Source organism: Elephas maximus, chromosome 18 (genome assembly GCF_024166365.1).
Source record: "Elephas maximus indicus isolate mEleMax1 chromosome 18, mEleMax1 primary haplotype, whole genome shotgun sequence".
In the NCBI taxonomy this organism is placed as follows: Eukaryota; Metazoa; Chordata; class Mammalia; order Proboscidea; family Elephantidae; genus Elephas; species Elephas maximus.
This window is the reverse complement of record NC_064836.1, coordinates 81,571,378-81,597,658: the sequence shown is the minus strand read 5'-3', so window position 1 is coordinate 81,597,658 and position 26,281 is coordinate 81,571,378. Positions and strand designations below refer to the sequence as shown.

General features: G+C 40.0%; 1 protein-coding gene across 1 annotated transcript; it reads left to right on the top strand.

Annotated features, from left to right (window-relative positions):
• Positions 1-1,316: 1,316 nt before the first annotated feature.
• On the top strand, positions 1,317-22,990 carry GUCA1C (guanylate cyclase activator 1C). Its single transcript, XM_049857884.1, is given in 4 exon segments — positions 1,317-1,327; positions 2,416-2,582; positions 22,460-22,611; positions 22,919-22,990. Coding segments are annotated over 4 exon segments (402 nt in total).
• The last annotated feature ends 3,291 nt before the right edge of the window (positions 22,991-26,281 follow it).

Genomic DNA, 26,281 nt, shown 5'->3' with positions numbered 1-26,281 from the left:
TTTTATTTTTCAGTATTTTCTCCTTTTCCTTGCATGTTTCTCATTTAGTCTTAGGATTCACCCTCCTAGTTACCACTCCCCCCAAATTTTATTTGTATTTTGTTGGATTGTTAGAAATATTGTATATTAGTAGAAAGATTTGATATTGTTTCGATATCAATCTTTCTAAGACCAAGATATACCTTTTGATGTATTCATTTGTGTCCTTCAGCAGCATTTTAAAGTTTTCTTCAAATACATCTTGCCCATTTCTAGTTATATATATATTTTTTTATTCTTTGCCCTATGATGAAGACTTTTTGCCATTTTCTTATGATTGGTTAATGTTTTCTGTAGTCAGACTCCTGATTTTTTTTATATCAATATTTATCCAATATAAGAATTCTCAGAATATTTGTAATAGTTTTATATTATAACTTTTTATGGATCAGCAAGTGATCATTATGTAGATTAAAAAAAATTTATGTGAAGAAGCCCAGTTTCTGGATCACATGTTCTTATATCCTTGATCTGTCCAACGTTTTCCTTCCTCAAGGGACTTTTTCGCCCCTTGAAAACTTTCATTACTTTCCGCTGCCGTCGTCAGTGCCCATTCTTCCTTTAATCTAGAAATTGATGATTAATGAAAGTTAATGTTGATAAGAAGTCACTGCCTGTGAGCACTCTTCTGGCAGACATTTAGAAAGTCTGAAGAGAGACTTCTCCAGAGAAGGTTTTTTGAGGATTCTAATAGGGTACACCTCATGTTTCCTCAGAAACCCTGGTGGCTTAGTGGTTAAGTGCTACGGCTGCTAACCAAAGGGTCGGCAGTTTGAATCCACCAGGCACTCCTTGGAAGCTCTATGGGGCAGTTCTACCCTGTCCTATAGGATCTCTATGAGTCGGAATCAACTCAACGGCACTGGGTTTGGTTTTTGGTCATGTTTCCTCACTGAATATTCCCCAGGGCTGAGTCCTTACTATTCCACCTTGTTTCTTTTTACTTTGCATAAATCTCATCCACTCAAGTGGATTCATGTGATACTTACAAATTAATGAATTCCAAATTTTTCCCAGCTATGGACTTATTGGTCTCTTATTTTTTATCATTTAACTACAATTATGAAGTAGGAATTCCTATTGAATGTCCACATTGTTATGCTAGAAATGCACTTAATTATGTTCACACTAACCACCCCTATTTCTTGTGAAGGCAGTTTGCCTAGTCCCCAGTCGCTCCAGTTCTTGGGGACCCTAGGGTTAAAAACATGTATTCAGTCGGTACAAAGGCAGAAAACAGACTTAAGAACTGAGCCCATATGAGAATCAGGGAAAGAATGGAGTGCAGGTAGGAGCGGAGAACTAGAATTTAGGAATAACAAGACTGGTTTATTTCTACCTAGGATCATCTGATCCTAGGTATGGTTGGTAGCAAGATGCCTTGAGGACCACACAGGGCAGTGCATTCTGTTACTGGACCATGGATACAGTTCTTATACCCATTGACTCAGTTCTCAGGTCTGTTGGCAATTGGGGCCTGGCTAAAACAAGATTAAGCTCAGGAGTGGAAGAGGTATAAAGCTAGTAAGCAGAGGGCATGCGTGGATACAGATTTGAGAGACAGGAAAGACAGGAACAAAGAACAAAAAAGGCAGGACTCACAAAAGACACAGCCCAATATTTTCCTCCATCTTCAGACCACGGTTACTGCCTATCCATCTACAACCCTTATTACTAATTATCTCTACCCATTTACCTTTCTTATACCTAGAATTCCTTTTCATTGAACAGTACTCACAATGTATAATTCTTTCATGACTTAAAAAAAATTTTTCATCCAGATTATCTTCACAATAAACCAAACCCTTTGCCATTGAGTTGATTCTGACTCATAAAAATAGTGACCTCATATGTAGGTATAAAAAGATACTCTTATTACCATTTTCCCCATTTTGTAGATGGGAAATTGAGACTCTTAAGCAATGGTTCCACATAATAATACGTGATGAAACAAAGTCTAGAAACCAGGCTTCCTGATTACAAATCAAAGTTTCTTCCATTAGACCCTATTGTACCGCTCAGTAACGTAGGCATAATTTATGGCTAACAATATGGCAAAGATTACCTGCTCTAAAATATTGCCTCTGCCCTTCACAAAAAACTGTGTCTTTGGATGGCAGTAATCGCAGTCCTGTCAGCAGCAAGTGACCTCTGTTTTAAAGCTGTGTGAATGAATTAATCTCACTGGCTTTCCGTTCTTACTCAGCCCATCGCCGTAAGAGGTTTCGAGTAGCTTTCTAAGGGCAGAAGTGAGCCTCCAGTTTTAGTGAAAAGTGAGGGACTAAGCCTGGAGAGACCTCACATGAAAACAACCCAAGAAAAAGCTGTAGACTGGGAATTATGATGAGGAATAGCGAGTCTAGGGCTGGTGCTCAGACAAATTCCTGCTAAAGACACCTCTGTGTGGTACAGAAAATTTATGACAGAATATCTATCTGACCTACAAACACTGCATGAATTTAAGACACTGTTGGGTCTGTAAGTTCAGATTCAAAAGGCCAGTTATCATGTTGACCAAGTTTGTAATATCTTTGACATGAACAAGATGAGAGCTTTTCATTTGGCTGTGATTCTGCATTTTACCTTTTTTTTCTATAAAATAGCCTGAGGTATAATGTCTGCATTCCAGTGATTTGGGAGATCTTCAGGGAACCCACAGCTTGTGGGTAAGTGAGTCATTAAACACATTTAGGACTGACAGCATGAAAATAATTGGGAACTAGCCTCTCAGCCCTCAGAAACATTCTGCACATAGGGAGTTGTTTTAAAACCAAATTAAATCTCGGCATGGAATTCTAATGTTATCGTTTAAGTCAATCTAATAAGTACAGATTGATTTACAAAGACTGTTGTCAAAGCAATGCATTGGTGACATTATATAAAAGCACATTACAGGAATCTGCTTTTAAAAGTGTGATTGCATCTTGATTGGCAGATAAAATCAATACAAATTAGCCAACATGTTGTCTTACTTAACTGAAAAGCTGGAATGGTTCGTAATACTTTTTTTCCCTACATCTGACCAATTTACTTGGAGGAAAACCAAAAGAATTTACAGTTTTAAATTCACATAAATGTTAGTTTCCAAAGATTTCTACTCAACTATTGTCTTGAATTTACTTATTTCTGAGGAGCTAAAGTACATTTAATTTCATTTCTTGAAAAAATATAAGGACAAGAGTAGAAAAAATTAGGCTGAAATACTAGGCTCACCTTCTGCCTGATCTTCCCTTGTGTATTAACTTATTTTATCTGTAGATTTCGGTGTTTCAAAATGTGCAAGCTCTGACTAGAAGAAGAGGGAAGGGGAAAATTCTACTGATAGAAAAACAGAAAACTTCAGAAGACTATGCAAGTGATAATAGAAGAGAAAGATGGGATAATTAATTAAGTAAAATTTAAAATAACTGGCTGTCCATTAGGCTGTATGGAATTTAGCACAGCCCTATATGCCCTTTTCCAAAGCCAAAACACAGGTGACTCAAAAAGAGGTAACTTCCAGGAACTGGGAAGAATTAATAGCTGTTTTAATCCTCTTAGTAGTATAGGGAAGGGATTTCTGTTAGCATATTGTTGTTTGTTCACTGTTAGCGAAATTGCCTTTGTAGTATGACAGTTCCTTTCTGCTCATACATTTTGTTTAGTTTGAGTGCAAGCCAAAAGAGCTCTGCCCCCAAGGAGCTTACAAATCAGTGGGAAAATGGGGCAGACTCTGCTGTTCTCCTGAACCTGGAAGTATGCTGGGGATACTGTTCGAGTGTTGTTTCAGTGGTCTCTGCTGTGGGTGTATTTCTCAGGGTTCACTCTATCCTTGTCGCCCTCTCTCTGAGTCAGTCCCTGGATTTTGCTTTGTGTTCTGTGCCTGCTGTAGACATCCTGATTTCAGGACTGAAGGCAGCTGCTCTCAGTGGAATGCCGCAGCGCTCTTGAGAGGCTGGGTGAGCTGTCATCGCGTCCTGTGGTCGTTCTCCAAGGTGTTGATGTCAAATCCTGTGCCAGCGATTTTGTTGTTAGCTCAGTGTTTATTATCTTGCTGTGTTCATCACTGGTTCACTTGCAAGAAGAGGAACATGTGAAAGGGGATGCTGGGTAGAAACAAGGATCCACTGCCAAATGGAGAAGCATGGGCAGACAGTGTCCAAATAGGCGTCCTGAGTATGTGCCATTGGTGTAGCATCTCTCTCAACATCGGTGATGGGATTGGCCAGGCCTGTCTTAGGAGCTTCATTTAAATGCCTGGAAGTTCTTCTTGTAACCATGCTTCATCATAGATATTTGATATTTGCTTAGGCAGCAAGTGAACCTGGGGAGCGATGACTAATCTCAGTTAAGGTATGGAGATCCCAACGTAAAATCATGTTATAAAATGTGAAGAGTAAGGATTGTTTATTATCAAGTGATACTAAGAAATGATATACGATTATGCACAAAAAAGTAAACTCATATATTCAATTAGACATATCAAACCAATGGTAAAGGAAGACTGAAGAATTGATGCCTTTGAATTGTGGCGTTGGCAAAGAATATTGAATATACCACAGACTGCCAAAAGAACGAACAAATCTGTCTTGGAAGAAGCGCAACCAGAATGCTCCTTAGAAGCAAGGATGGCGAGACTGCGTCTTACATACTTTGGACATGTTGTCAGGAGGGGTCAGTCCCTGGAGAAGGACATCATACTTGGTAAAGTACAGGGTCAGCAGAAAAGAGGAAGGCCCTCAACGAGGTGGATTGACACGGTGGCTGCAACAATGAGCTCAAGCATAACAATTGTAAGGATGGCGCAGGACCGAGCAGTGTTTCGTTTTGTTGTGCAGAGGGTCGCTATGAGTCGGAATGAACTCAGTGGCACCTAACAACAACAACAGCAACAACAACAAACCATCAGCTGCCTAGAATCCCTGAAGACTTATTATTTCCATAGAGCTTCTCTGCAGTTTTAACTCTTCTGGGTGGAAATTGTTCTAAAATGCATTTCATACTTTTCTGCCTCCTCAAAGTACCATCAAAATATTTTCATGATCTATTACATTCATTATTATGAACGTTAGTTTTGCATTTTATGTAATACCGTGAGGCACCCATGCCCTACTGAAGTTACTGGGGCTGCGTTTCCTGATGTTAAAACCCCTGGAGATATGTACTTTTATAGTTGTGTTTGCTTTCTAGTATTTTTCTCTCTCTTCCCTTGCTATCAAACACACTTCACAGCCTTCTAATTTTTACTATACAAATAATTTTTCAACTTCTTTTTAATCTGCCATTTCCAACCTGGCTTTGGCTTGTACTCAAGTTAACCAAGCCTATTACCAAACCAAAACCAAACTAGTTGCCCTCTATTTGATTCTGATTCATGGTAACTTCATGTGTTTAGAGTATAGCTGTGCTCCATAGGATTTTCAATGCTACTTAAAGTAAAGGTAAATAGATTCTGAAGTTTAGAACTTAAAACTGGTAACAGTTCCTTTGGCCAATCTCACATCTGTTGCGTTGACTCCTCCTTTGCGCTCAGCAATAGTTAACACTTTCTGAGGGCTTACGGTGTGCCTGGCACTGTTCTAGGTACATACATAAAGTACCACATTCAATCATCACAATATAACAGAATCTACTGTTACTACATTAACAGCCATGATGAGTGCACCACTCAGACCTAGGGTCAGGGGGACATAATTGACCAGGGCCCCAGCTGCTTCCCTTGAAAACCATCACTATGGTTGTGCTGAACGCATGCTACTTGAGCTTGCACTCCTCCCACCCGTGACTGACTGCAGCAGAAATACTAAGATGGACCCATTCTAAATACTAAGCAGATTCTTTTGTCAACCAGTGTTGGCTCAAGGATTTCTCTGCCATTTTGATGTACCTTCCTTAGATTGCAAGAAAGTCTGGGATACTTCACCCAACATTCTCTCCCTCTCTCTTCACCTGGGTCAGACTTACATCCTGGACTGGACAGCTTATCAACTTTTCCCTTCTCCTTTCCTGTTTCCCTTCACACAGGCATTTCTCCAAATAAATCCTCATACTTGGGGGTTAACAAGAATCACAGAAAAAGAGATGAGAGAAAATATAAGACTACAACAAAACAAACCAGAAAAATTTCTTAAAACTAACAGTGATAAGTCACCCTTACTAAGGACCCAGACAGTGAATAGAGAAAGATCAACCTGTAGCACATACCGAGAAACTTTATAACACCAAGGGTAAGGAGAATATCCAATACCATCGGGAAAGAAAGAAAAACAAGCAGTTAATATACGAAGACATTGGAATCAGAATAGCATTGTGTTTCTAAACAGCTACACTGGAAGGTGGAGGTAAACGGAGCAATGCCTTTAAAATTCTGAGGGAGAAAGTACAAAACCACGTCAGATGTGAGGAGAAAGTAAAGACATGCAAGCACTGAAGCAGTTTACATCGCACTCGTTTTCCTTAGGAAGCTACAGGAGTGGGTGTTCCAGCAAAATGAGGAAATATATCAACAAAGAGAGAAAGAGCGAGTCCACACAGGAAAACAGACCAGGGCAGTCCCAGATTCATGGGGTAGGAAAGCCCAGCTATCCATAGGCTGATAATCCAGACTGAAAAGGAAGAAGGGGGCTCTGAGGAAAATCTAAAAAAAAAAAATATCAATAGATTATCACTACGTTTGAGCATTTGGATAAAAATATTAACTGATATTTAATCAAACTTACAGCGCATTTAAAAAAACACACACAAGGATGAATCCAAGAAAATTATTGAAATTTAAAATGAGATAGCTTTAAAAAACTTTCCACATATACCAAAGTAGAGGGATAGTCTAATGAGCCCTCATATATCCATCATCCACCTTCAATAGTTTTCAGAATGTCGCCACTTGTTTCATCTGTCCTCCTATGTTTTTCCTGATTAAAAAAAAAAGACATTGTCATTTCTCCTGCAAATACTGCATTATTCATCCATAACATGAAGATACTTGTTAAATATAACTACTGTATCATGTTCATAACTAAAAAAAAAAAAAAGTAACAGTGGTTCCTAACATCACCCAATAGTGTGTAGGTAGGCTTTCCTGATTAACGTACCTTTGTACAGTTGGTTGATTTGAATCAGGACCCAAACAAGGTTCACAGGCTGAAATCAGAGGTTGTGTCTCTTAAGTATTCTTTTTCTCTATAACAGTCCCCCCACTGCCTCCTCCCCATTTCTGTCACTGATTTGTTGCGAAAAATGAGTCATTGGTTCTATAGAATGCCCTGTATTCTAGATTTCACTGATTGCTTTCCTATGGTGTCTTTGAAATGGCTTTCTCTTCGTCATATTACCCGTAAACGGGTATGTAGCTATAGAAGCTTAAATAGGTTCAAGTTAATTTGTTTGGTTAGAATACTTCATAGGTACATAATCAATGCCTTCTTATCTCACTTTTAATGGATTATCTAGTAGATTCAGGTGGTGGTAGGTTGCTGTGAGGCAATTATTAACTCCTTGAAAAACAAGGAAATCAGTAATTTTGGTATACCACTTGGTTCTCTTGTAAACAAAATTTACCACAGTCATTAAAATGAAACTCTCTGTTGGATTAACGTACAACTGTGGGCATATGGGAAACCCTGGTGGTGTAGTGGTTAAGTGTTACAGCTGCTAACCAAAGGGTCGGCAGTTCGAATCTACCGGGTGCTCCTTGGAAACTCTATGGGGCAGTTCTACTCTGTCCTATAGGGTCGCTATGAGTCAGAATCGGCTCAGTGGCGCTGGGTTTGGTGGGCATATGGAGAGAGAACAGCTGGGAAATATTTAAAAGCCCATTCTGTCGGGGGAAAAAATCCTGGTAATGTTTGCCAGTTTCCGTGGTGTAAATACTTCCATCATGGCCAATTTTATGCTATCAACCATATGATACTTGGCTTACAAAACTGCTGAAAATTTAACAATCAGTTCTCACCAGCAGGTAAGATAGGCTACAGCATACCACTGAGTTGTATGAGGTCAGTAGAGCTAAATAATTATCAGTTCTCTAACAGAAAGTAAATAGACAGTGTCTAAAACTGATAAATCAGGACAACAAAATAACTATTTACAAATATGTAGGTAAATGTTAGAAAAAAATTAAAAAGTTGACAGTTGTAAATTATATGCCTTTAGCACTATTCAATTTTAACTATGTACGTCAATTATCTATTCCATGGCAGTGGGTGGTTTTTATGGTTATAACATAAAAAGCTATGTCAAAACTTTTAAAGATGATAACATAAATGATTTTTGTGTATCTTTTGTAAGTGAGGTCAGTGATGGAAACGGCTCTCCTCAAAAATTAAGGTCCTTAGTTTCTACATCTACACCCATTGCCATCGAGTTGATTCTGACTCATAGCGACACTATAGGACAGAGTAGAACTGCCCCATAGAGTTTTCAAGGAGTGCTTGGTGGATTCGAACTGCCCACCTTTTGGTTAGCAGCCGTAGCACTTAACTACTCTGGGCATTGTCAGTTCCATTATGAAAATCCTACTAACTTGAATGCTGAGGTTTTAGCCTGACCCTACTTATCTAAAGATTGGCAGTTTGAATCCACCCAGTGGCACCCTGGAAGAAAGGCCTGGCAAGCTGTTTTGTAAAGATTACACCCAAGAAACCCTATGGAGTAGTTCTACTCTGTAACACATGGGGTCACCAATATTCAGAATAGATTTGACAACAACAGGTTTAGTGTTTTTCTGTTTTTGTTGTCATTATCTTGGAAGTGGGTAACCTCATCAAAACAGGAAATTTCCATTAAAAGTTACCACAGGATGAAAGTAGGTGGCTCTCCTGGTCTGGTATTAAACTCGGACAGGGCGAGGTGTGGGACCTGAAGTTAGGTGGGACCCAAAGGCCGGCCACAGCCACCACCGTTGCCTGAGCGGAGGCTGGTGGCATGCTGATGGGCCTTAAAAGAACATGGCCTGGGGCCAGCACAGATGTTCCAAAAACAGGAAACACTGTGTAAATGTGAATTTTGCTGTTGACTGTTCCTGGAAGGCAATGAAAATGGGCAGGGGCTGCACCATCCTCACTCTGAGTATCCACAGGCTTTGCCTGGAGGTTGATGCAAAATGCCTCCCCTGGATGCTGCTTCCAGTGATGAGCTGTGAGCTTGAACTCCTGGCTATGTTCACAGAGTGCACAAAGGTGAACACCCTCCACTCTGCTGATGTCCAGGGTGTTCCTGGCAAAGGAGCAGCACTCACCCTTCACTGTTTGCATCCAGCCACACTGCCTTCTTTCTGGTCAGTAATTTGCTCTTCTTTCTGTTTCCTTTCTTTTTTAAAATGCAAGTGGTGCATTAATCCATCCTCATGAAACATTTAACAGGCAGAAATAGGAAAAACAAAATGATTAGTCATCTGCTTTGGTCCCCATGTGAGTCCTCAGTCCAGGTACCTAGCACAGGGTCTGGCATATGGTAGATATTGAACAAATATTTACTGAGTGTATAAATAAAATCATAGGGGAGGTGACGACTTTAGTATCTTCATATATTAGTTTCTTAGGACTGCCAATAACAAAATACCACAAATTAGATGGCTTACAAGAACAGAAACATATTGCCCCAGGGTTCTGGAGACTAGAAGTCCAAATCAGGGTATTGGCCCTGCTGATTCCTCCTGAGGGCTCTGAAAGACAAACTACCCCCTGCTTCTGTCCTAGCTCCTGGTAGTGAGGCAGGCAGCCTCAGAGCCCAAGCCTTCTGAGAGACACCTGCCCTGGCTTATCCTCCTGCACGGAGCAGAATAAATTGTCCTTGACAAGATAACCACAGAATGGGCCACAGATGGCCTCAACCCGCCTCTGGGTGGAGACTTAACATCCTAATGAAAGAAAATCAACCTTTTCCTCTATCCTGGGAGATTAAACCCTTGTCTAAAGAAAATGCGTAGTCATCCCCAAACTCTGAGTGCCTGCGTGAAAGTCAATGCTGAATATTCATGATGAATTTGCATTTCCTTCTCTGCTCCCTGTAAAGGCCCATCTTCCCAAGCTGCCTGCGAGCAATCTTGGAGGCAGCAGTCCAGATTGCTCCTTTCCTTGTACGAGAAAATAAAAACGACTTTCTGATCTCCCACCTCGTCCTCCTGTTTATTGGCTGTAACGAGTCATGCGAGCAAAACCTGGGGTTTTCGCCCGGCAACAGTAGCTCCAGGTGTTCTTTAGCTTGCAGCTGCAGGGTCACATGGGGTCCTTCCTCTGTCTGTGTGTCTGTTCCCTCTGTAAGGTCAACACTCCAACTGAATTAGGACCCACCCTACTCTGGTATGACCTCATGTTAACTGAAAACATTTTCAAAGAACCGTATTTCCAAACCAGGGTCACATCCACAGGTACAGGGCTTACGACTTCGACATACCTTTCTTGGGGGACACAATTCAGTCCATAATATCACTTTTAAATATGCAGTTCTTTCTCTTTTCTCATTTTTTTTTTTTTTGGTTGTTGTTGTTTTTTGTTTTTTCCTGTCATATTTATACCAAGGACGACTACTGTATTTTCCAAATACTGATTTGGTACCTAACTGGAATAATGAACTCAAGGAAAAGTTTTAAATTTACTTTATTTGTGCAGCTAGTAAGAATTTTGGCTCACACAGTCAGGCACTAAAAAAAAAAAAAGTAACTTTGGTTTTCTGTAATGAAATTGATTTATATTTTGAATCCCAATTTTACCAGGGGAGAAGTTGCATCTAAACCCCAAGGATGGGTGTCAAAATATTAATGGGGGCGGGGAGCATCTGTCCCCACTGGTATTTGCTGGGACATCACCTCTTCTCCTCTCCTGACCTACTCAGAGGGCAGTTGTCTCTGCACAGCTGGGCCTCCTGGGTCAGGATCTCTCTCAGCTATTTTACACTCCGAGGCATGGCTCAGCCTTGAGGGCTTTTAGGTCTGGTTCAGGCTATTTAGCCAGATATTCCTTACACCCTTTCCTCCAAAGCTATGCTAGGAGCTGGGTAGTTCAGAAAATTTCTGCCAGGAAAGTGAAGCACAGGTGTTTTGTGACTTAATCTGCCAACTCACCTGGGATTTCCACCCTCCACCTCTAAACTATTCTTGTACCTCACAAAACGTTTCCTACCTCCCCTGTAAGTCTTGCAACTCTTTCCCTCCCTCTGCTGCACAACCTCCCAGCCTGTGGAATCTTTATTTAGTTGGAGAGTAGCCAGGAGAACTAGAGAAAGTGGCTCCATGAATTCTCCTAAATCTTCTGTTTATGGCATACATTTTATGCTCTGAATCCTAGATGGCTTCAATTGTTGCAACTCAAGAGCTAAGAGTGAAGTCTTGATTTTTGCTTTTCTGCCACAATGACTTCTCTCCAGGGCAGTGACTGTCTTTACTGAATGTGGGGCGGGACGGTGGCTGGAAGGGGTTACCAGGAGAAAAGTCATATACTTAACACACCGTATTAGTTATCCCACTGCATTTACAGATATTTATTGAGCACCTGGAGGCAGAGTGGAGAGAAGGTAGTAACAAAGATGAATAAGAATTGGTCCCTGTCCTCAAAGGAGTTTACAACCTTGTGGGGAAGATACACACATCCTGAAAAACAAAAGGTAGTAAATAAAGAATCAAAGGCCAAGAGAGGGCAAAGCATTGTATTAACTTTTAGTCTCAAGGGTCCAAATGGGTCACTAGTATTACAGGGCTGCTTTTAAACCCCATACCAGTAATGCGATTGATTAAGGGTTCACCCTCCTCCTAGGCGGGCGGGTTGGATGAAAGGGCAGGAGAACTCTTCAATCCTATCCCACTAGGGTGGTTAATGGTAGAAAAATCATACTCAAATTTCAGATATCCCTAACCCACTCCACATCTGGGAAAAAAGATGCAAAGAAACCTAAGCAGTGGAATAAGTTAGGAAATCCTTTCTGAAGAGTTGAGGCCTTTGGGGGCCTTATTAGAAGTGAAGAACTTGGATTATTACTAATAAAAGCTAACATTTATTGAGCACTTCTGTGACAGTCACTGTTTTAAGCACATTACATTATCTCATAGAATCCCCACAACAATATTATAGGGAAAAAAAAAAACCCATTGCCGTTGAGTGGATTCTGACTCATAGCGACCCTATAGGACATAGTAGAACTGCCCCATGTTTCCAGGGAGTGCCTAATGGATTCAAACTGCCGACCTTTTGGTTAGCTGCTGTAGCTCTTAACCCCTAGACCACCAGGGTTCCCATTATAGGGAAGGTGCTATTTTTATCAAGCCCATTTTACATATGAGGAAACTGAGGCACAAAGAGGTTAAGTAACTTGCCTAAAATTATACTAAAGGGTTTCACAGCAAGTTGGAACTCCAGCATCCTGACTCCAAGACCTGTACCTTAGAATCCTGTGGTGGTCCACCTTTAACAAAGGAGTTGAGAATTGCAATGAGGAGAGCAGCTCAAATTAAAGTATAAAGTTGGAAACAGAAGGGCATGTGAAGGCCAGGAGGAGCTGGTCTCACTCAGACAATCACCGCTAGAGGATGACTGAAGGCTACACACTCCAGGAACCTCACCTGTACGTTTTGTTCCTGTAGATAACCAGCCTATTCTCGGGACCACATTTTCTCCCATGTCATAGCTGAGAGACAAAGCATTCAGAGCACTGGGGCTGCCAGTAGGGATTGCCTGGAGAGTCTTGAGCAGAAAGTCAGCCCTCGGCCCTCCTGGCTCCTGGTGCATTCTTGCCACTGTACTGGGTGTGCAGGTAAACGAATGGCCTTCATGGCCACACCTAGGCCTCCAGGCTTTATCCAAATAGGGGGCCATTGTCAATTCACTTGTCAGATATATACATGCAGACGGCAGGGATGAGGCCATTTCTAATAAGCAGAAATGGGATAATAGAAGCCTGATTACTGGTGGCAGATAGAAAGGAGGAAAAAGAACACATCTGAAAGAACTTGTGAAAGATGTGCCTCTTGTAGGACTCTAGAGGTCCGATATTGTTGTAGATGTGGTCAAGTCGGTGCTGACTCACGTGACCTCATGTGTGCAGAGTAGAACTACTCCATAGGGTGTTCAAGGCTGTGATCTTTTGGAAGCAAATCACTAGGCATTCTTCTGAGGTGCCTCTGGGTGGGTTCCAACCTTTCAGCTAGTAGTCGAGTGCTTAACCATTTGCCCCACTCAAGGTCCTATACTTGTATCCATTGCTGTTGAGTTGATTCTGACTCATAATGACCCTATAGGACAGGGTAGAACTTCCCCATGGGGTTTCCAAGGAACGACTGGTGGATTCAAACTGCCAGTCTTTCAGTTAGCAGCTGAGCTCCTAACCGCTGTGCCACCGGGACTACCAAGATCTTAAGAGGGCAATAAGATGATCTCTCTGAACTTATGGGTTTAGCACTCAAACTATAAATGCAGTGACCATTGAAGCCAGAAGAGCAGTTATCATTTAAGTACTGGGCACATCAAAAACTAGGATAAAATAAAACAGCCAAAGCAAATTCTCAGATTATTTAAATTAGCAGCCTCTAAGAAACCCTGGGAATTGGAAATGAGGAAATGAGTGAATTCATGGAAACATGGGAGTTGAACCAGTTTGCAGGGAGAGGAGTGGGGACAAGTGGCAGGCCGTGGGATTTGAAAAGATAGCTTACATATGAGTCTGCTCATAAATCAAATCTCAGCTTTAAAGTATCAGCAGTCCTTGCTGTTTTAAAATGAGCCCATTGGTAAATAGGAAAAATTTCAAATTCATAATGTGAATCTCAATCACCAAAGAGACAGTGGGAGCAGCACTGAATTCGGAATCAGGAGAGCGAGGCTCGGGCCCCAGCTCTGACCATTATTTGCTGTGTGTAATCTTGGACAAGGCCCTTAACCTCTGTGACTCAAATTCATTTCCAAAACTGAGACAGCAAGCCCTATCCTGTCTACATTATCACTGAGCTCAGATGAAATAATGTAGGTGGAAGAGCTTTGAAAAAATGTGCAATGCAGCCCACCAGAGGATGGTATATTTATCTGTGAAATGCAGGTAACTCTGACCTCAGCCCACACAGGTTTGGTATCAGTGACAATTACCTGTAGTTCTTATCAAGCTCTCATTTTATTTCCAAATAAAGTGTGAGCCTACAGGTGCACAGATTGCTTCCCTGTCGTTTCTTGTCCATAATTTATCCTAGTGCTTTAGATGCTCATTTTTGTTGTTTTGAGGGGTATTTACCCCATGCAATTGTTACCAGTCACGAAATGCAATTAAATGGGAATCATCGTATAGTTTTGACTGTCATCATAGTCCAACCCAGGACCCGTAGTGGGAACCCCAACTCTGCTTGAAATTCAGAGATGACCTTTTGTTATCTGCTTCCTTAGCTTCTCTTTGTATGAGAGTCCTTGGAAGTCTGAGCAGGCAGCCTGGCTTTTAACTTGTGCCATTATTGCCGCTGTTCATTAACCACCTTGATGCCCTGCGGCCTATAACACTGTGTCGGGCTGTCTGGCCTGCAAGGTGACCGCAATTACTGTAGCTATTCATAAGACGCATTTACTAGAAGCAAATAGGGATCTATTACATTGTAAACCATTGGGCTGTAAGCCCTTAAGGGTGAAGACCAAGGCTATTAACTTCAGAGCCTCTAGCATAAAGGTCTCAGGAAGCATTTGTTGGTGATAATTAAAACACTTCCTATTTGTTTAGCACTTTGTAATATACAACGTATTCTCATGTATGCCATCACGTTTTTTGATAGGTGAGCCTCTCAAAGAACTTTATCTGTGAAAGGTGTACCAGCTTTACCTGCTGGCATAGATTTAAATTTAAGCAGTTAAAATATATACATTTTAATGAAATTTGTCAAAATACTGTGGCTCTCAATTGTTGCTGTATACTGGTAGGATCTCTGGAGGGGTATTATTAAAAATACCAGTACTGGCGTCCCCACCTGAGACCAACTGAATCACCATTTTTGTAAGGTTGCTAGGGGATTGCAATGTGATGCCAGATTTGAGAATCACTGCTAAAACCGGAATCACTGCTAAAACCGGAATCACTGCTAAAACCGGAATCCTGGTAAAACCAGAATCAATCCCTGCTAAAACCGGAATCCCTGCTGAAACCGGAATCTTAGTAAAACCAGAATCAATCCCTGCTGAAACCGGAATCCCTGCTGAAACCGGAATCCCTGCTGAAACCGGAATCCCTGCTGAAACCGGAATCCTAGTAAAACCAGAATCAATCCCTGCTAAAACCGGAATCCCTGCTGAAACCGGAATCTTAGTAAAACCAGAATCAATCCCTGCTGAAACCGGAATCCCTGCTGAAACCGGAATCCCTGCTGAAACCGGAATCCCTGCTGAAACCGGAATCCCTGCTGAAACCGGAATCCCTGCTGAAACCGGAATCCCTGCTGAAACCGGAATCCTAGTAAAACCAGAATCAATCACTGCTAAAACCGGAATCCCTGCTGAAACCGGAATCCTTGCTGAAACCGGAATCCCTGCTGAAACCGGAATCCCTGCTAAAACCAGGATCACTGCTAAAACCAGAGTCAATCACTGCTAAAACCGGAATCACCAGTCTGACTGGCCAGAATATGATCAAGAACTGATAGTGCTGAAGGAAGAAGCCCAAGCTGCACCTGGCAAAAAAACCAAGGCTCCAGGAACTGACGGAATACCAATTCAGATGTTTCAACAAACAGATGCAACACTGGAAAACGCTCACTTGTCTATGCCAAGAAATTTGGAAGACAGCTACCTGGCCAACTAAAGGGAAGAGATCCGTATTTGTGCCCATTCCAGGGAAGCATGATCTAACAGGATGAAGCAATTATCGAACATATCATTAATGTCACACGCAAGATTTTGCTGAAGATAATTCAAAAATGGCTGCAGCAGTGTAACGACAGGGAACTGCCAGAAAGTCAAGCTGGATTCAGAAGAGGGCATGGAATGAGGAATGTCACGGCCGATGTCAGATGGATCCTGGCTGAAAGCAGAGAATACCAGAAAGAAGTTTGCCTGTGCTTTACTTTCTATTCAAAGGCATTCTACTGCATGGATCATAACAAATTATGGATGACATTACGAATGGAAATTCCAGAACACTTAATTGTGCTCATGAGGACCATGTGCATAGGCCAAGAGGCAGTAGTTCCAAAAGAACAAGAAGATACTGTGTTGTTTAAAATCAAGAAAGGTGTGTGTCAGGGTTGTATCCTTTCACCATACTTATTCAATCTATATGCTGAGCAAATAATCCATGAAACTGGACTTTATGAAGAATGTGGCATCAGGACTGGAGAAGGACTTATTAACAAGCTGCTGTGTGCAGATGACACAACCTTGCCTGAGGTTCAAGAGGACTTGAAGAACTTACTGATGATGATTATACCTTCAGTATGGATTATACCTCAACATAAAGAAAACAAAAATCCTCACTAATGGACCAGTAAGCAACATCATGATAAATGGAGAAAAGATGGAAGTTGCAAGCATTTTACTTAGACCCACAATCACCAATCATGGAAGCAGCAGTCAAGAAATCAAACAAGATGCATTGATAATTGATGGTGATTTGATGTGAAAGTTGGAAACAAAGAAGAGGATCAGTGGTTGGAAAATATGGCCTCGGTGATAGAAACAACACCAGAGATTGTGTGAGAGAATGTTGCAAGACTAACGTCTTATTCATTGCAAATAACCTTTTTTCAACAACATGTGGACCTTGCTGGATGTACATGGGGTTGCTATGAGTTGGAACCAACTCAATCGTACCTAACAACATAACAAAAGGCTCATTTCTGCCACCGAAGAGCTATGGGTACATATAGAAAGGAATCCTGAGTCCAAAACCAGCAACTTGGAAATCAATTCCTCTGACTCTTGTTTTAGTTACAATCCTAGTAAAAAGTTACAGCGTTGAAGCAAGTAATACAGTTATATCCATTCCACCATTACTTCTGCCATTTTTTACATCCCCTACTTACGTCTTCTATTTATTAAGGAACAAGGGCCCGTGCTTTTACACTGGGAATAAAACACTCTTAAAGGTGGATAGAATTAGGGCGAGGGTGGGTTTTATTTTATCCATTACAATATTGGCTTAGGGAGACAGATGCTTATATAAGGAAGTCCATTTTGACTATCTTAAGAAGCTCCTTGCAAAAAGGTGGCAGTGCCAGAGTTCCGGGTCTTCAACAGTTAGCTCATTCAGAAAAGATCAAGCTTGATCAAGTGTCTCTCCTTAATGAAACTCACATGAGACTGGTTCCCAGTTAGCAGTGGGCTGGACACCTGCTGTTCTGGCTCCATTCTTGGGTTAGTGTTTCCTGATTTCCAGGAAACCTATTAGTAATCAGGAGCTTGTTGGGTAAGTATTATGAGAAGTGCTTTTCTCAGAACCCCTGAATTTTGTGCAGTTGTGGTCAGGAGCATCAGTGTCTACTCTGCATGAAGGTCACGTTATAGAACCGGTTTACGAAACCAGCAGCACATTCTCATCTTACAGAGATGAGTCTCTCCTTAGGACGCTCCAGCAATTCCGTGCCTGATAAGAGGCTGTGTTTGCTCTTAGTGTAAGTGAGAATGGGCTAGGTCATAAATCCTGGGCGTGATGTTTCCTTTACAGACTTTCAGAATTCACCAAAAGGGATTAGAATGTACTTACATGACAAGGGTACTTTCTTCGCAGTTTCTAAAATGTGGGTTAAACATCACTAACAATTTTTAGTTAATCATATAATGTGCTTATATCAGCTCTCTGAGTTTCCTTACTTCTGACCATTTTCAGGTGGGCCTTTCAATTCCTATTTTGCTAGTGACCCATCACAGCTGGTTAAATGTCACTGATCAGTGTCGCATGTAAAAGAATGAAACTACCCAAATGTCTTCAGGTTAGGAGCTGTGACAATTTATGGATTTTTCACAGCTAAGCCTTCCCATGTTAATGCTGTGTGATGAAATCATTTTAATCTGGGATTATAGTTTGGTGCATTTTTGCTGGAACTACAGTATTTGCTTTTCTGAATAAGAAGATACACAGAACAAGCGGAAATCTCTTGCTAGTTGTAATAGCAGTAGTTTCTCTTTCCATGGTCTTAATGTTACTAGAACCCAGAATTCTGTGGTTCTGGGTTAATACTATGTAGGGACCTTGTTAGAGTTAAGTGGGTTCGTATGTAGAAAGCGCAATGCCTGACTTTATATGTATAGCACATATCAACACTAGCAGTTATTATAATTATGATTTTTTTTACAACTATAATTACTATCCAGTCCATTTCTCATCTGGAAAGCGAAGGACTATTTCCAGAGGCAAACTTCTATGATTTGAGTCGATGAAATGGAACCTCATTCCCGTAAAGACATTACCCAGTTTATAAATTCATGGCTCCACCATTGGGACAAAACCCAAATGCAGATGTCTCTGAAATATATTGAGCTAACATTTCAGTTTCTGTTTTCTCAGGGTCACTCAGGCAGACAGAGAGGAAGTGGTGGTGGGATCCTGGTAGGTGCATCAGATGATGTCTGCAGTGAGTGGCCCAGGGCTTTTGCAGGGTAGGAGAGTGGAGGGATTAGTAAGGGCTGTATGTAGGTATGAGGCCCTAAACCAAAACCAAAACCCACTGCCATCGAGTCGATTCCGACCCTGCAGGACAAAGTAGAACTGCCCCATAGAGTTTCCAAAGGGTGCCTGGCAGATTTGAACTGCCAGCCTTGTGGTTAGCAGCCGTAGCACTTAACCACTACACCACCAGGGTTTCCAAGAGGCCCTAAGGAGAGGAAAATGCCGAGCACAGCAAAGGAAGCCTGTCCGTTTCCAGCCAAGTGCTTGAGAGAAGACTGAGAACAGTGGAAGCAGGGCCAGAATGGATGCCTCAGGTCTAGGAGCAGCAGCTGGGAAAGCTTCCTGAGGAAACTGTAGGATGGAAGAGGCTGCTGTATATGGGGCACTGGAGGCTAAACTTATGGCGAGGGAGAAGGGGGTTAAGGATTCCAAGATGGATAAAAGAAATGCCAATCAAAGACACCAGAGAGCAAGAGAGGCAAAAAGGAGAAAGAATACCTTTGCTCTTATTAAGCCAGATGGCCATGGGGTCAGGGTGTGGGAGCATCTGGGAGTGGTGGCCCTGAGAACCTACTGGGCCTTACAACTCTGCCTGAGGCTGAGCATCTTAGAACACACAGGCAGATTTTCTTTGGGAAGCACCAAATATGATGGGAGCACAGGCTCCCAGGTACAGCATCTTCAGACACTCCCAGTGACCTCACTTATACAATTATATTTATTACCAAATAGCTCACAAGAATCCAGAATACCACATGGCATTTAATGTGTCACATCGATTCAAGTTTGTAGGTACCTCTTCTAGGAAGAGAAGTCAATAGTAATACAATTTGAAGACAATGTTGAGTGATATAAAAGCCTTACACCCGGGCTGGCTGGGTTTAAGTCAGGGCTTTGAACTGGTTCATTCTGGTTCAAACCCCTGCTGAGAATTTGTATTTCTACCCCGGATATACTGAATCAGAATCTACAGTTTAACAAGATCTCCAGGTGATTCTTATACATAAGATATTATACATAGATTCTTAACCATAAAAATCTTGTTAAAGATCCTTACAGTTTAACAAGATTCTTATACATAAGAATCTTATGTATAAAATCTTATGTATAAGAATCGCCTGGGGATCTTGTTAAAATGTAGATTCTAATTCAGTATATCCGGGGTAGAAATACAAATTCTCAGCAGGGGTTTGAACCAGAATGAACCAGTTCAAAGCCCTGGTTTAAATCCTGAATTCACCCACATTCTACTTTTGTTACTTTTTTTATTTAACTTTTCTGGAAGCCAGTTTCTCATCTGTAAAATAAGAATAATAAGAATACTTGCAAGGTTACCGTTAGGATTAGAGATAATGCACAGAAAGGGTCTAGAACAGTGCTTAGACCATTGTTTTTTGTCTTTTTTAATTAATAGTAGTTATACTTAAAAAATAATAGTTTCGTAGACATATAAGCTTTGTAATTTAACTTCCTACAGGTGGTGCAGTAGCTAAACTCTCAGCTGCTAACTGAAAGGTTAGTGGATTCAATCCATCAGCTGTTCCATGGAAGAAAGATTTGACAGTCTGCTTCCATAAAGATTGCAGTCTTAGAAACCCTTTGGGACAGCTCTGCTCTGTCCTATAGGGTCGCTATGAGTCAGAGGTGACTCAACAGCAATGGGGTATGGGCACCTGCATTTCAAATCGTTCACCTCCTGAAAACAACCGTGCTTTACGGCATGCCATGAAGAATATTGCCTGAGGCCATATAGTCCACCTATGAATTTTCTGTTGGACAGAAATACTGCAGGACCTTGTTTTCCTTATTTTGGTTTTACTGGATTGCTAAAGTCTCATCTATTTAATAGGACCATTTAACCTTTTTTGAAAAATCTATTTATACCTTCCTTATAGATGTAAAAAGTGTGCTTTATAGTGTCCTTATAATTGAGAAATGATGAGAATGTTTAAATTTAAGGTCTTCATATATTTTCTTTCCCTCTCTTTGTGTCTGTGTGTGTGTGATTTCTTTCCTCTCACACCCAGCCTCAAAGGTGGATTTTGCCATTGGTACACTAACTCTTTAGGATTTGATAGTGCAGAATTATGAGGAAAATTGGTGAGCAAAAGGAGGAAATGCTCTCACACTAGGGCTGAACAACATGGGTCATAATTTTTCTAATTATTCTCTAAAAAGATTACATAAATTCAAGTTGGAATAAGTCACAATTACAACAGCCACTGGAGTGTCTATAATAACTATTTCCCTTGCCTCAGCCATAGATAGCTCTGCTAGAGATCAACAAGGTGAAGAGGGGGGAACGTTGTAGGAAAGGCAGATGGGAAAAAGGTGAGGCCAGTTACATTTTGTATACTTGGGCAAACTTGCTAGAGAAGCCCCATTCAATTACCACCTTGTTGGCAGAAGTTTTATCTCTTATAAGAAATATTCAAGTTATCAGTGGGGTAAAGAAGACTAAGTTGTACAACATAATAATCTACTACCCAAATGTAGTGAAGTGTTTTTTTAAAGTTATTTGTTTCTGATTATAAAGGTAAAATATCCACAATGTATAAAGTAAAATACTAGTAAATTTTGAAAACAAAGCCATAATTATTAGCCCATTGGCTTCCAACATCAAAGCGGTCATCGTTGTCTTATAGAAAACTTAAAACAAAACAAAACAAAAGCCGTTAATCAGCCAGGCAGTCTTTGCTTCAAACTCTAGAATGACTGATGATTTCTCAGTTGTTTTTCTTCAGATCTTGGGGGAACAAGATGCAAAAGCTTGAGACTCCAAGCAAATCACATATCAATTTACAGACTGATAAGTTTAAAGCCCTTTGTTTCCAAGCTAAAGGTCTACTTTATGTCACATTCTGTCTTACAAATAGAACTTGACATCTCAAGTATTCCAAAGAGAATGCAGCCAGCAGTGCGTTTCCTTGGCCTGGATATGCTACCATTAGCCATCTGCACTTAGGTGGGAAAATAGCAGCGAGTGGGACAGGCACCTCCTTGGATGCGGCCACCACTGATGATAGTGGAGCATTTGGCTGTGCGAGGTTTGAAATGTGTGGCTCTCAAGAGTGACACAGCCTGTTTTTGTTTCAACTGGAAATGTCTTACCGATTTAAAACAGGGTGAGGGGAACTACATAAGCTTGTAAGCTTTAAACAATCTTTCCCAAGACTGACTAATAGGACAAAACCTTTATAGAAAAAGAGGTCCATAAATCTTGACTCACTTAAAATGATGCACTTAATAGGAACCCTGGAGTTTAACTGACAAAAAAAATCAACCAGACTGTGTAAAAAGGAATACAGAATTTATCTACTTGGTATATTTCACTTCTATTAAACATTGGTACCTGGTATTCTCCCTGAGAAGATCCCTGGGTGACACAAATGGTTTCCACTCAGCTATTAATCTAGAGGTTGGTGGTTTGAACCCACCTGGTGCCATGGAAGAAAGAACTGGCAATCTGTTTCCATAAAGGCTACAGTCAAGAAAACCCTATGGAGCAGTTCTGCTCTGTAACACATGGGGCTGCCATGAATCACCTCAGTGGCAGTGGGTTTACCTTTTTGGTTTCTTCTCCCTAAGCAGAGGACAGCAGCTAGAGATGTTCTGGAGAAGACAGTCACTGATGGGGCTCAGAGGTGAGCACTCAGCCTTCCATCCTGGCGTTCTAGAAGGGCTTCATTAGCATGAAAAATAGATATTTTCTCCAAAAAGGCATTTTACTATAAAATAAAATTTACGTACATAACCAGAGAAAGTTTCTAAGTGGAAATCAAGCGGGTTATATGAAATTGTATTAAGGGTCCTGTGCATGAATGATGACTACTAAAAAAAATTGTTCTCCTTAAATATTTATTTCTCTTTCCACCTTGCTTTCTATAAGATGTATTTATTGACTTTTTAGAGTTTATTGCTTCCATAAATCTGGTTGTACTAGGAAAAGTGGAGCAAAAATTAAAATGGTATTTTAAGCTATATGATTCTAATGGAAATGGCTCTACTGACAAAAAGGAACTACTGAACATCTGCATGGTAAGTAGTGAAATATCCTTTGCAGGACATTATATTGCTAATCCACTTTTCCTTCCCTGTGGAGGTGGTGACAGCTCCCTGTGTGTCTAGCTGCTTCTGGGATATACGTTTTGAATAGCTGAAACAATGCACGCTTCACCAAATCTGTAGGATACTGAGTGTGCAACTGCAAATTGGCATTTTCTTCTCGGTGTAGTCTACTCAGAAGTTCACAAACTGAGCAGAATATTGAGAAGAAAAACAAAATAAACATGATGTTCTAAAACAACATATCCTTTTCTCTGACTTAGTGCAAAATGTCTTTTAGGCAGCAACTAAAATGCAAGATGGTTTCTATTGCAAGAGACTTGGACTAAGAATGAAGGTTCCGGAGGACTAAGCTTTTTTATTTCTAATAAATAACTCAGGTGTCTCATATCCTTTTCATCTTTAAAGTCTGATAAGTGCCTTTATAAATAACCAAACCCAAACTTAATGCTGTCAAGTAGATTTTGACTCATAGTGACTGTATGGAACAGAGTAGAACTGCTCCATAGAGTTTTCAAGGCTGTAATCTTTATGGAAGCAGACTGCCACATCTTTCTACTGTGGAGTGGCCGGTGGGGTTGAACCACTGACCTTTTGATTAGCAGCCAATCACTTAACCACTGCACCACCAAAGCTACCCTTTATTAATACACCCCCCCCCCCAAAAAAATACTGGAGTGGGAAATAGTAACTATGTGATAAAACAGTGATATGTGATAAAATGGATTCCAGAGGGGGAAAAAAAAATGATTACATGGAACACTCTACCTAAATGATAGCACAAGTTATAAAAATATTATGGATGCATTTTTAATACAGAATCAAAGAGAGTTAGAATCAGAAAGTGTCTTAGAAATGATCTAGTCCAAATTCTTTTTATGTTACAAACAAAATGCATAGTAGAAATATTACCAAAAATGTAAGAAAACAATAGAAAAGGATAGAAATATCATTAAACATCTCAACAAATGAACAAGAATATAGAATTAACTGATATATGGAAAGAATTGAAGGATAAGTTAATACTAATATTACTAATTTTAATGGCAAATAGATCACAAAAAAGTACTAAAATACAATTTGTAATTGAACTTTCTAAGAATCTAAATTCAGAAATCTGCATATACATTCACATGATGCAAAACAAAATTATCTAAAATACTCAACAAAGAGTACACAGCCCTGTGTAAATTTTAAAATAGTCTCATAAATGAATATATCCTGGTGTGTTTTAAAACAATTAAAGTGGAATTAAAAGAAATAGAGAACAGAAAAACAATTGAGTTAACAAGACCAAAAGGTAGTTCTTTGAAAAAATTAACAAAATTGATAAACCACTGGCCAAACTGACAAAAGAAAAACAGGAGGAAACAAATAACTTGAATAAGAAATGAGATCGGTTATATCACAACAGACCCAATTGAAATTAAAAGAATCATATCAAACAACTATGAAATATTGTACTCCAACAAATTTGAAAACCTAGAAGTAATAGATGAATTTCTAGAAACACACTACCTACCTAAACTAACACAAACAGAGGTAGAGCAACTAAATAAACCCATAACAAAAGAAGAGATTGAAAAGGTAATTTAAAAACTCCCCCAAAAAAAAAAAAAAATACCCTGGCCCAGATCACTTCAATGGAGAGTTCTACCAAACTTTCAGGGAAGAGTTAACACCACTACTACTAAAGGTATTTCAAAGCATACAAAAGGACGGAATATTCCCAAACTCATTCTATGAAGCCAGCATATCCCTGATACCAAAACCAGGTAAAAAAAAAAAGATGTCACAAAAAAGCAAATTGAAAACTTATATCCATCATGAACTTAGATGCAAAAATCCTCAACAAAATTCTAGCCAATAAAATTCAACAATATATCAAAAAAATAATTCACTGTGACCAAGTGGGATTCATACCGGATATGTAGGGATGGCTCAATTAATGCAATCCATCACATAAATAATAATAATAAAAAAGACAAGAACCACATGATCTTATCAATTGATGCAGAAAAGGGATTTGACAAAGATCAACACCGATTCATGATAAAAACTCTCAGCCAAATGGGAATAGAAGGAAAATTCCTCACCATAATAAAGGGCATTTATGGAAAGCCAACAGCCAACATCATCCTAAATGGAGAGAGTCTGAAAGCACTCCCCTTGAGAACAGGAAACAGACAAGGAAGCCCTGTATCACCACTCTTATTCAACATTGTGCTGGAGGTCCTATCCAGAGCAATTAGGCCAGAAAAAGAAATAAAGGGCATCCAGATTGGTAAGGAAGAAGGAAAAGTATCTCTTTTTGCAGATAATATGATCTTATACACGGAAAACCCTAAAGAATCCTCAAGAAAACTGCTGAAACTAATACAAGAGTTCAGCAAAGTATCAGGATACAAGATAAACGTACAAAAATCCATTGGATTCCTCTACGCTAACAAAAAGAACATCGAAGAGGAAATCACCAAATCAATGCCATTTACAGTAGCCCCCAAGAAGATAAAATACTTAGTAATAAAACTTACCAGAGACATAAAAGTCCTATACAAAGAAAACTGCAAGACACTACTGCAAGAAACCAAAAGAGACCTACATAAGTGGAAAAACATACCTTGCTCATGGATAGGAAGACTTAACATGGTAAAAATGTCTATTCTACCAAAAGCCATCTATAGATACAATGCAGTTCCGATCCCAATTCCAACAATGTTTTTTAATGAGATGGAGAAACAAATCACTAACTTCATATGGAAGGGAAAGAGGCCCCAGATAAGTAAAGCATGACTGAAAAAGAAGAACAAAGTGGGAGGCCTCACACTACCTGATTTTATAACCTATTATACCATCACAGTAGTCAAAACAGCCTGGTACTGGTACAACAACAGATACATAGACCAATGGAACAGAATTGAGAATCCAGACATAAATCCATCCACATATGTGCAGCTGATATTTGACAAAGGCCCAAAACAGTTAAATGGGGAAAAGACTGTCTTTTTTAACAAATGGTACTGGCATAACTGGATATCCATCTGCAAAAAAATGAAACAAGAGCCATATCTCATACCATGCACAAAAACTAACTCAAAATGGACCAAAGACCTAAATATAAACTCTGAAACAATAAAGATCATGGAAGAAAACATAGGGACAATGCTAGTAGCCCTAATACATGGCATAAATAGTATAAAAAACATTACTAACAATGTACAAACATCAGAAGAGAAACTAGATAACTGGGAGTCCCTAAAAATCAAACACCTATGCTCATCCAAAGACTTCACCAAAATAGTAAAAAGATGACCTACAGACTGGGGAAAAGTTTTTAGCTTTGACATTTCCAATCAGTGTCTGATCTCTGAAATCTACATGATACTGCAAAAGCTCAACTACAAAAAGGCAAATAACCCAATTAAAAAATGGGCAAAGGATATGAACAGGCAGTTCACTAAAGAAGACATTCAGGTGGCTAACAGATACATGAGGAAATGCTCAAGATCATTAGCCATTAGAGAAATGCAAATCAAAACTACAATGAGATTCCATCTCACTCCAACAAGGCTGGCATTAATCCAAAAGACACAAAATAATAAATGTTGGAGAGGATCTGGAGAGACTGAAACACTTATACACT